The sequence below is a fragment of the Petaurus breviceps genome, unplaced genomic scaffold (genome assembly GCF_028583685.1).
Source record: "Petaurus breviceps papuanus isolate PSGF00001 unplaced genomic scaffold, PetGlider_PUasm1.0 38, whole genome shotgun sequence".
In the NCBI taxonomy this organism is placed as follows: domain Eukaryota; kingdom Metazoa; phylum Chordata; class Mammalia; order Diprotodontia; family Petauridae; genus Petaurus; species Petaurus breviceps.
In genome coordinates this window covers 92587221-92599500 of record NW_027186304.1, presented here as the reverse complement: position 1 = coordinate 92599500, position 12280 = coordinate 92587221, and the positions used below count along the sequence as shown (strand labels likewise).

At 40.8% G+C, this 12280-nt stretch overlaps 1 protein-coding gene and 1 long non-coding RNA gene across 3 annotated transcripts in view; one reads left to right on the top strand and one right to left on the bottom strand.

The window, feature by feature from the left end:
- LOC138170677 (uncharacterized) overlaps positions 1 to 10392 on the bottom strand; it is a 105795-nt gene extending 95403 nt beyond the window's left edge. Inside the window, exon 1 of the long non-coding RNA XR_011170713.1 lies at positions 10310 to 10392. This is a non-coding gene — a long non-coding RNA (uncharacterized lncRNA). The remainder of the gene's footprint in view (positions 1 to 10309) is intronic.
- The window catches only part of IL7 (interleukin 7), a 52650-nt gene continuing 49443 nt past the window's right edge, over positions 9074 to 12280 (top strand). The window contains exon 1 of one of the 2 annotated variants that reach the window (XM_069100161.1): positions 9074 to 9899. In XM_069100161.1, the coding sequence (XP_068956262.1) occupies positions 9890 to 9899 (10 nt within the window). In that variant the 5' untranslated portion in view covers positions 9074 to 9889. The remainder of the gene's footprint in view (positions 9900 to 12280) is intronic. The other variant, XM_069100160.1, reaches the window with a different exon arrangement.

Below are 12280 nucleotides of genomic sequence, written 5' to 3'. Positions count from 1 at the left end.
GAAGGAAGGAAGGAAGGAAGGAAGGAAGGAAGGAAGGAAGGAAGGAAAAAGAAGAAATAAAAAGTTCAAACTTCTTTTCTGGTGGGGGTCAAAAAGATTTACATGGAGTTTCTGAATTGGGGGTGCACCAAGCCTCTAACCCCTGAGATATGAGAATTCTCCTAATTTTGCAAAGATGGAAAGTGAGGCCAAGAAAGGTTTAGTCACCTGCCTAAAATCACACAGTCACTGATTAGCAGAATTTGTTCTAGAACTCAGGTCCCCTGACTCTCAATTCAACAACCTTTTTATTATATCAGTTATTTCTTACAGACAAACTCTGAAACTAGATGGAACCAGCTGGAATCCCACTAAGAAGTATACATTATTTAACTAGATTTTGAATTTTTCTCTGTAATATTTGTCTGTGTGTAAAGTGACTGCATATCTCGGAAGTGAGGTTTTAGAGGCTCAAACTATTCAAGATACAGAACACATGTAGTCCCGCATCATCTCTTATCTATTAGACATTTCAAATGGAATGCCCCAAACGTGACTCATTATCTATCTGCCAGAATCATCCCTCTTCTGTCACTGCTATCCTTCTAGGTTCTAAGGCTTTTAATGTCAGCATTATCCTTTATTTATCGCTCTTCCACACCCCATAGATCCAATTAGTTTTCAAATCCTTCCCTTTCCACCTCCACAGCATCTCTTACATCTGACCCCTTCTCACCACACACAAGACTCCCAGGCACTCATCACCTCTCATCTGTACGTAGGCAAAATCCTCCCAATTAGTCGCCCTGACTCAAGTTTCCCACTATTCTAGTCCATTCTACACACTGCTGACAAAGTAATTTTCCTTGAGCTCAGCTCTAACCCTGTCACTTCCTTATTTAATCAGTTCCAGGGGCTTCCTTTTGCTTCCTCTGTTTACATTTTATAGTCTTTCAGAACTGTCTCAAATGATCTTTCAGACCTCACTGGGCATTATTATACAAAGAGCTCTGAATTCTGGCAGCCAGCCAAACTGCCCTTCTCTCTTAATCCATTTTGCATCTCCACTTTTTCACACTGAAACCTGTAAGCCTGATACTCACCCCTCCTTAATCTGCTTCATGGAGTCTCTCTTCCTTTAAGAATTAGCTGAATTACCATCTTCTGCATGAAACTTTTCCTCTTCCAAGCTAGCTTTTCCCAAAAGCTAGTACTTCTCACATCTCCAACTGCATTTCAGACAACTCAAACTAGACGTCCAGTAGACATCTTAAACTTTATCTTTCCACCCAAAACCTCCACGACTCCTACTTTCAATATTATTGCAGAGGTAAACACCACCCTCCTATTACTCAGGCTCACAACCCAGGAGTCATCCCCAACTCTTTACTATCTCCTATCCCACCCCAAACTTCATTTCCAATCTTTTGCCAAGGACGGTCAATTTTACCTTTGCAACATGTCTTGAATACACTTCCTTCTCTCCTCTGACACTGCTACCACTCTGGTTTAGGCTCTCCATCACCTCATACCTGGAATATTACAATTATCTACTGATATATCTGCCTAACTCAAGTCTCTCCCCACACAAATTATCAATCTTATGTTCAGTCACCAAAGTGATTTTCCTAAAGTGCAGGTCTGAACATTTCACCTCTACCCCTGTTAAGAAAATATTAAAGGGCCGGCTAGGTGGCACAGTGAATAGAGCACTGGTCTGGGAATCCGGAGGACCTGAGTTCAAATCCAGCCTCAGACACTTAACACTTACTAGCTGTGTGACCTTGGGCAAGTCACTTAACCCCAATTGCCCTGCCTTCCCTCTCCAAAAAAAAAAATGTTAAGGGAGTCCCTTGAACTTGTCTTTTGAGTTGCCATTTTTTCCAGAAACAGTGGACCCTGAAGGAGGCCCTAAATGTGTCAAGGATGAAGCCCCACCGTGAGCTGGCATAATGTGTTGTTTGTAACACAAGCTGGGTTCTCTGTGTTCCTGGGAATCAAGACAGGCACCAGTCAGTGTGCACTAAGCTGAGAAAGTGATTTGCAGCTGGGGCCCTTGTAGATAAGCAGACCATCGTATCTTCAGGAGGTCTAATAATTCCCAAGGAAAAAGAATGCAGTTTTTTCCATTGCCTTGCTCTTCCCCTTCCTTTAAGTCTCAACTAAAATGCCGTCTTCTACAGGAAGCCTTTCTCAACCTCTCTTAATTTTAATTCCTTTCCTTTCTTAATTATTTCCTATTCATCCTGTATATTACATACTGTTTGCTTGTTGTTTCCTCCTTTGAGCCCCTTGAGAGTAAAGATTCTTTTTTGCCTTCTTTTATATCCTCAGTATTTAACACAGTACCTGGCATATGACAAGTACTTAATATGTTTATTAACTGACTGTCATCTCAAACTATCCTGTATTTAATTATTTCATATCTATATTTCTTTACCATATTTTTATGCTATTTGTATATTTGTACGTGTTGTCTTCCCTGTTAGAACATAGCCTCTGTATGAGCAGATATTCTTTTCAGTCTTTGCACTTGTATCTCCAGCACCTAGAACATAATAGATACTTAATATACACTCATTGACTTAGTGACAGTTCTTTCTTTAAAATGACATTTTCTTCTAAGTTTTGCAACACAGCACTGCACTTAACACCTATAGAGATAGCTTTGCTGGAGTTCAAAATTTTTATCTGTTATAATTTACAGAGCTTACATAATATTGGTTATATTGAATCTTTTAAAGCATTCTCCATAGGTTCCTGAAGACTTTAGCGCACATAATAGTAAGAGTTAATTTTCTTTAGTTTCTGAAACTTTAGGATATTTTGAATCCATCTATAAAATGCTAATTTTTCATCCTTAGACAATTGTTGTGAAAGTAAAAACTCTGAATTCTGAGCAGCCAAGTTTTTATCAAGGAGTACACATGATCCTAGTTTTGATCCTTCCCTTTTTCTATTACTCTAAGAATTTCTTTTAGAATTTCAAGTCACCTAGCATGATATACTATTGTCCTTCTTGTATGCTTCTGAATGTCAGAGAGATAACCTGAGATGAAACTCCTACCTCATAGGTGGCACTTTGTTAAGTGTTGAAGATAGAAATGCAAAAAATGCAACGACATTTACTTTCAATTCTGGGAGGTTAAGTTATCAATAGACAAGTTCTGATTGGTCTTATCAAGCTGGAAAGGCTGAGAATATGGGTCTATGAGTGGTCTGACTTAGTTAAGTTTATAGAAACTTCTTCATCTGATGATTACCCAACAGATGACCAATTTTTCATCTCATCTCATCCAACAATGTCTACTTTCCTCTTATGCAAAATGAGAATATTAGACTAAATCATGAGTTCTTAACCTTTGTGTGTGAATCATGGACTCCTTTGGCAGTCTGGCAAACTTCTCAGATTTGGCAGTCCAGCAGACTCCTCAGAATATTGTTTTTCAACACAATAAAATAAAAGGTATAGGATTAGACAGTCATATCAAAATACAACTTCAGCCATAGATAAACATGTCATGTGTTAATACAGTGCTGTAAATGCCATATGTGTCATACATATACACAACATAAAATATGCACTAGCATACATGCATACATACCAATGTTCTAAATATACCACATAGATATATAGATATTACATGCATGACACATTGATATGCTTGCACATATGCCATTCATAAACATGCACATATGATATAATATATGAATGTATATGCATGCATGTCATATATACAGATAATTACATATATGTTTATGTATACATATTATATATAGATATGCAGAGATATTATATAGATAAGTAGATATGAATATACAGAACTACAGAAAATTTAGAGGACATATATATGTATATATATTAAACAAGTTCACAAGTTAAGATAAGTTAACTTATGTTAAGTTAAGAACTACTATAGATGATCCTGTAAAGACTAAACTCAAGAAAACTAGACAAGTTACAGGTAGTACCCATGTAACTGAAAAAATTCTTTTTCCATAGCACCCTGTATTCATTGTATCTCTTGAGCATCATTAATCTCTAAGAGACAGATATAATTCTAATGGCATATTTTATTTTATACCAGTTTTCATCACAGATTTCATTAGAAATTTCAAATGATTTGTAATTGCTTTCTGGCAACAGGTCAGAGAAGGTGATTTGTGTTTTGAGGGTGGGGCCTAACAGTAAATAAAGGGCTTCAGCTTCAGGAGTCTATTTCTGGGACCAATCATTCCTAAAACTGGGTACCGGAGATTCAATCACAAAAAGACATGGTAGCATTTCATGTTGGCTCCAGGACAAGAAAAAACATCGTGAGTTTCATTTGCCTAAGTTCTGTCACATTACAAAATCCTGTCCAATTGAATTCTCAGCAGGCAGGGTTGCATGACCTCCACTTTAAAGGATAGCAAATTTCCCAGGTCAAATGCAAATGTTCTTAGCTATTATTACATTTCTTCTTTCTTTTAAAAAGACTTAAAAGCTACTTGCTGTCCCCACAATCTATGGGCAAATGGGGCATCCAAACCCATTGGCAGAAAATCCTAAGAATCCTCTGTTGAATATGAAGACAAGATATCTTCTAAGATTCCAAACTAAACTTCTCTTGTCTGTTTCCAGACACTGGCTGTGAGATGGAAACTTGATTTGGATAATCCCATTAGACTTTGAGCTCCTTGAGAGCAAGAACTGTTTAATGCCTTTGGGGGGCAGGGAGGCAGAGGTAGATAGCATGTAGGAGTGTTGTTACTCTTTGCCAAGTAGGCTATTTGAATTCACAATTGTCCATCTAGATATGGCTTGCAGGGAGACAAGATAAAACATCTTTAGTGTCTCCTCCCCTTCCCTTACCTAAAGGAGACTTTGATTTCTGCAAGAGAGGGGGAACAAAGGCAACACAAGAAGCTGGGTACAGAGACTGACTGCTCAGTTCTCCTTAGAGAGAATTATATCTACCTGGTCCCTTAAATATTCTTAGTCTAAGGGAAGCAATTCTGAAGTTCAGGAGATACACTTGCTTCCTTTCCCTTAATGGGAAAGGAAGGGTCCAAGCTAAATACCCAAGGCTTGATCTCCTTCCCACCAAATGCCAGTTCACCAGTGAACATACATGGCAAGTAGCAAATAAACCCAGTTATCCAACTTGATAGAAAAACAGAAATCAAATATATAGGAGAATAGATACCAGACAATATAGAGTGAATGAACTCTCCCATTAAGAGCAAGATAACTCAGCTGAACTGAGAGTCTCAGATCTCACCCAAGGGGAAGTTCCCCAAAGTCTCTAGTGTAGTAAGCTGGAAATATGGACATGATTGAAGTTCTTTCTGCTCTACATGTTAGCTTCTTCCCAGAGTCTTCTTTCCCTTTGAGATTTGAAGAAAGTTTGAAATGGTGAATCTTCTTCCTCAAAACTGGAAGCCAGAAGATCCCAGGGACTCAATAGCAGAGTCCAACAAAGCCAACTGCAGTAGCTACAGAATTCTGGAGGTGACTAAATAGTAACCCTGAGCTGGATGAGCCCAGGCAACAGTCTTGGCAGTTTGTTTTAATTGCAAAGTCTAGAGAGATCGCTGGGAAACTGCCAGCCCCTTCCCTTCTCCTCTAAACAGAAAGTGAGGGAAGTATTACCAGCAGCAGTGGAGTAGCCCAGCCCAACGGAAAAGGAGACTGGCTCAACATCAGATGACCAGTCTAGCAGAGATGCCACTCCCTGACAAAGGACTTTCAGGGCCAGGAGTAGGAGGTACTCCTTTGCCACATGTGTTTTCCACAAACATGCAGCTTTTTACTTTGCTTTAGAACCACTGTCACTATGGACATTATATGTATAAAGAAAGAATCCATCTCAGGTTAAGGGGAAATATTTTGTGCCATATATTTTTAGTTTCCATCTCCTGAATGTAATTAACTTTTATGCACCATTCCTTTCACTTCCAATCCCTCTGATCCCCCCAAGGAACATCCACATCAATTCTACTTGTCTCTCCTTCTATACCTATTTCTTCACCCTTGTGTTTCACACAAGTGTAAGTCAATCACCTTTTTAGAATTCTAAAGTGTTTAGATCATCCAATCTTATAGATCACTAAATTTTGAGAACTGAGACTTCATTAGCCATTGTCACCAGGCAATCACATCACAAGACTTTTGTGAAAAAGTTTTATTACAAGAAAAATGGACATGCATGTAAGAACCCAAAGAGTTCAGAGTTCGAAGTCCTTACAGAAGTTTGCATATTCATGACAGTATAAAAAAAGGAGGAGAAAACAGGAAGGGGTATGGCATGGAAGAAGAAAAATGCAGTAAAAGTGGGAAAAGGGGGGAAAAACCCTCCCAAAGGGGAGGAGCAAAGTGAGGGCAAAAGTTTCCTTCTTTTCCCTTGGGAACCACTAGACTATGAAGTTAGGAGGGTCCTGTATCTGCAAAGGACCTCAGCTTGGCACAGAATGGCTGGCACCTATCTTGCTTCTCAAAGACACATAGGGAATCCAACTTGGGGTGCAAACAACTTATGTCAGCTGGGGGCTGGGGCTTCATCCTTGACCCATTAGGGCAGTAAGGGTCTCCTGCATGTTCTAGGTTCAGTGTTTCTGGAAAATATGGTAATTCAAAAAGACAAGTTCAAGGGATCCCTTAACAGCCCTTACCACCATCTAATTAATCCACCCTGAACCCAAACCAGAATCCCTCTACATCATACCCAACATGTAGTCATCCAGAAGGCTTATAAACACCCAGGGAGGGAGAATCTACCACCTCCTGAGGGAACTCGTTCATTTAACCTGGAGATAGCTCTAACTGTTCGGAAGTTATGGGGGGTGGGCAGGGTAAGGCTTTCTGACATCAAGTCTAAATTGATCTCTGCCAAATTTTGCCTACTACTCTTGGTTCTGCTCCCCTAGAGTCAAAATAATCAAAGTTAATCCCTCTTTCATATATGTGAAAACAGTTTTATTATGCACACCCTGCCTTCTCTTCTCCAGAATGAACAACCTTAGCTCTTTCATCATATCCTCACATAACATGATCCTGAGATCCTTCACCATACTCTTTCCCTTTCTCAGGCTCTTTCCCAATTCAATATTCTTCCTGAATGTGTCAGTCCATCAGAACTGCAAGCAATGTTCCAAATATAATCTGACCAAGGCAGAGACCATTGCTTTCCTAGTTCTGGTTACTCTACTTCTCTAAAATGCAGCTTAAGATCACAGGAAATTTCTTGCTTGTTTAATATAATGTTGACTCATGATGAAGTTCACTAAAAACCCCATGTTTTTCATACAAACTGCTATCTAGCCACAACTCCCTCATCTTTATACTTGGGAAGTTAATTTTTTTGAACCCCAGTGTAAGACTTAATATTTATTTCTATTAAATTTTATCTTATCCAGAGTGACCTAATGTTCTCACCTGTCAAAATATTTTTGCAGCCTGAATCTGTTATCCAATGTGTTAACTATTCCTCCCAATCTTGTGTCATCTGTAAATATGATAAACATTCCATTTATGACCTTATACAAGTCACTGATAAAAATATATATTAAGTAGCACAGGATCAAGGAGAAATCTCTGGGGCACTCCTCTGAAGACATTCTGCTAACCTGACATCAAACCTTTATTCACTACTCTCTGGATCTGTTCAATCTAAATCTACCAAATCCTACCATTCAACTCTTATCTCTATGTTTTCTACATACTACCAATTAACTCACATTTATTAAATGCCAGCTATATTCCAATAACTGTTTTTTGTTTTTGTTTTTTTTAATGGGTCTGGTATGACATGTTTTTGCTGGAGTAATGCAGGCCCTTTTTGATCACTGCTCCACACACACCTCTTTTTAATTCCTTGATAAAGGGGATAGCTCTCTGGGAAGGGAGAAGGATATGTGGTATGTAGGTAACATAAAAACAAAAGATACCCTTCACTTTAAAGCAAGTTGGCTGGTGAGTTTCTTACAAATTCACATTAGTCTCATTAATCACTTCCCTTTTGTTCATTTATTGAAATCTTTTCTTTTTGTTTTCAGAAGTTCATTCTAGCCAGCTTCTTATCCCAACTAGCCTGGCTTGTGTAGAATTGGAGTTAATGGCATATTATCTATCCTTTCTTTGAAAGGATTTGAAATCTGCATGCTCAAAACTCATCTCAGTTTCCTCCTTCTGTATCACAAACTCTATCATAATTTCCATCCAAGCAACCAGTTCCTCTGTCAATATATAGTACATTCCAGAATAAAATTTACCCAGATTGGTTCCTCCACCTTTTGAAGTATAAAATTACCATTAAGACAACTCAAGAAATTATTGGCTGTTCTGCTTTTGACAGTGCAAGAGCTAGAGTTCATGTCCAGGTAATTGAAGCCTTTCTCCCCTCAACCCCCACTACTATGTCATGCTTTTGTGACAGACTTGGGATCTGTTTTTGTTTCTTTTCAAATTTCTCATCTTCTTCCCCTCTCTGTCCAGGAAGACTGTAATAAACTCATTAAAATATCACTTTCTTCCCTCCCCTGTTGATCTTATTTCAAATGCTACCCCACTTTGGTTCTTCAAGGTCTCCCCTCCCCCTGTTTTACCTATTCTGTTTCTTTTGAATAAGGCACATACTTTCAAAGACACCAAGTTGCCTCTTGAGTTCATCTAAATACACTGAATTTCAATTGCTAGGTGAGGAAGTTGAGACCATGTAGTGCCAGTTGCTTTTTTCTGAATCCCACAACTAATAAGCAGCCAGAATTATAATACATATAGCCCAATTCCATATCCAGTGTTCTTTCCACTACGATCACACTAGGCTACTAAGTATTTAGAAATCTGACCTTTTGCCTCACATCAATCAACAAGCATTTGTTAAGTGCCTACCATGAGCCTAGGAGAGTGCTAAGTGCTAGGTATGTAAAGAATAAAACAATCCCTTCTCACAAGAAGCTTCAAAACGCAAAGAAAAAATTAATAAACACCTCAGTGATTCAATTAAAGCTAATTCAGAAAAAAAAAACTGTATTTGAGAGAGTTATCTCTGTTCATTTTATTTTAGACTAAGATTCTTGAAACAAAGATACCCATATGTTCTGGACGAGACAGAAGTCCCTCTGAGGTACTGGAGCTATTAGTAGACACACGTACAGAACTCAACATGTAAAATGATATAGTTTAAGGGTGGAGAAGAGAGCATAACCAGTTTCAGTCACGAAATCCTACTCAACCTTCACTTTTTACTGGACAGCTTGGGAATTCCCAAGGCATCAGCAGCAGACTGGTAAAGCTGATGTCTCTACCACTTGGGATCCCACCCTTGCATGCTGTACAAATAGTTTCCTTGGTCACAGGAAAAACAGATGCCCTAAGTCCACAGCCTCCTAGTATTTAGTTAAGGGAGAGAGGTCATCTGGAAAGATTGACCCGGATCGCTCTGATTCATAACGGGGCCATCCCTTTCCAGTGCCAACAGTTTCTCCCAGTTAGTCGCTTGGAAAGTTGCCAAAGAGCTCTGGCCACACGGGTAAGACTCTTGATGTAAGGGAGAGAGATGAGAGTGTAAGAGAGAAGGGAGCAGGTCTGGAAGAAGGCGTCCTGGGGATGAACCCAAAGTTTGCTCCCTCAGAACAAACCCCAAAGTAGAAACTGAAAGTAGACCGCTGACCAGGCACACGGAAGTCACGGAAAAAAGCAAGCGAAGCCCAGAGCCCGCTGGTGGCGTGCACCGCCCCCCGGGATGGATGAAGCGACGGGCGCGGCGTGGGTGAGACAAGTCAGCTGTAGAGCCCATCTAGCCCAGAACACACTCCGGTGAACCTCGGCGGAGGAGGAGGCGGAGGTGAAGGCAGGCAGCCACCATGGGCCATGAGACTCTGCTGCCGCTAACATGACCGCAGCCGGCTCCTGCAGAGCACGCAGACCATGTTCCATGGTAAGCGTGACAGGTACTGCGTCCCGTGCACCTCGGGGCTCCGGGCGGTTCCGGGCAGCTCCGTGCAGCCCCCACCCCGAACCACCGATTTTCTTTTGCAGCCCCACCTTGCACTTTGCACTCTCCCAGAGTCCAGCCGGCGGACCCGGAGGGCGAGCGGTTGTGCGCGTGAGGTGCAGCCTCTCGCACCTGGGGCCGCGCCTCCCCTTGACAGGCAGCAAAGGGCAGCTGGGAGCTGCACCCTCCGCAGCCTGCCCCTCCTGCCAGGAGAAAGTCCGCGGGCGCCCCCGCCCCCTCGGCCAGGTCAGCCTCCAGCCTGGTCCCGGGCTCAGCCTGCAGAGCCCCTCGCCCTTTCCTAGCCCAATACCCAACACCAAACCAGAGCTGTGTCCTGCCCCCTGCCTGCTTACTTTCTTACTGGCACCCGACGCGCGGAGCGGGCCGCCGCAGCTCTCCTTCTGCTTCTCCGCAGAAATGAAAGCACCGCTGCCCCTAGGCGCCCTTTTAAACCCCATTTTGGCAGGTCACTGGAAAATCCCGGGTTTTTCCCCTAATGGAATTGTGATTTTCGTGATTAGGGCTGTACTTGGCTCGTGCTGCCCGGAACCCAGCCACGAGTTTTGCACTGGGGGCAGAATCATGGAAAGTTCTGGTTTTCCCTATAGTTATACTTCGCAGACAGAGTTAGGCATGAATGAAATTCGGAATTTTACACCCCCCTCCTCTCACTGAAAGCTAAAATGGATTGACGAGTTAAAGAGGAGACTGGATAAAATTGGCAAGGAAAGAGTTCAGGCCGGCTAGTTTCTGTTGACAGCTCTTATTGGACAGTCCAAAGGGCCAACAGGTTTATGGAACCCAAAGGAGAAAGGGCAGAGGAGAAAGGAAGGTGATACAGCGCTACAGAGAGAGAGAGTGGAATAATTTAAGTCCCATCTCCTTCAAAGGAGAGGATGAAGGAAACAGAATGCAGGCAGGGAACAATCTCATTTCCTGGCTAGTCCTCTAGGTCAAAATTTCACCCTTTCTGATCTTACAAACTGTGTGGATTAAAAGGACAGCATCAAAACCATCCAGTGAGAAAAGGTAGGTTTAATGTTTTGGGGCTGGAGGAGGCTCCTGGGTAGCCATACAAAAAGGAAGTGTGTGTGTGATGGAAGTTAATCCGAAATCTAAATCCTAAAGGGTTTGTTTGTTTTTTTTCCTCCTGAGATTAGAAATTCATCATAACCTCAATTCTCAGTCTTTTCTCCAAATCTCCAACAAGAATTTTGCTGACTGGCCCCCAAATCCATTTGTGACTGATCTGTTGTAAAATAGGAGAAGAGGTTAAAATACATGCTGTCATTGCAAATATGTTGACATACTAGACAAATCTGTATTTAGTTAAGTACTATATATGGATTTTTTTTAAATAGCTAAGAAAAGTTAATATCCCATGCCCACTAAGCAGGATAATGAGAGAAATAAATGAGTTTCAATGCTATTTTTCCTGTCCTTATCACTTAGGATAGTTTGCAACTTAAAATTTGTTTCCTTCTTTGACTTAGGAAGTAGAAGGGGGAAAAAACAGAGAGAGGGAATAGCTTGAGGATTACGGGCATGTGTTACCAAAAAAATATAGGGAAAGAACTGGAAAGGATGACAGGGACACTGAAACTGGAAGGCACACAGGGCGCTGGAAAGGATGACAGGATAGAGGTGTTTGTAACACCACACAAAACACTGTCTTCCACAGTAACTTGGACACGGTTATCTGGGGCAGGAAGATGAAAAAGAGTAATTCATGGAATCCTAGAAATTGTACAGTTGGAAGGGATCTCCCTCATTGTACCCATCCATGCTCACATATTGTAGACTTTTGTCAAAGCACAAAATAATATTATTTGAAAAAATATTTATAAAATCTTGTTTTTCTGAAAGCAAAAATAAGAAATATATAGCTAATCTAGAACATACTTCCCTAACACTGGGGCAGATAGATATTGACTGGAATGGAGATGTTTTGTTGGGTTTGAGAATCTTGTTGTTTTCTCTTTCTCCTTTTTTTGTTGAAGATGGAACATGTGATATAATCAAGTTTTTAATATAGTAGATTGATAAGAGCAACATATATTTAGAAGCACTTTTTCTTTAAGCCAGTCTCAACTTGAATGACTTACCAACACACCCTTCCCCCCTGCAAATCCTTCATTGTTGTCTTTTATTTTACCATTTAATTAACTGAATCAACAACCAGCAAAATGAAAAGGAGGCTGGATTGCCAGGAAATGAGATTGATCCCTACCTACATTCTGTTTCCTTCATCCTCTCCTTTGAAGGAGATGAGACTTAAATTATTCTTCTCTCTCTCTCTCTCTCTCTCTCTCTCTCTCTCTCTC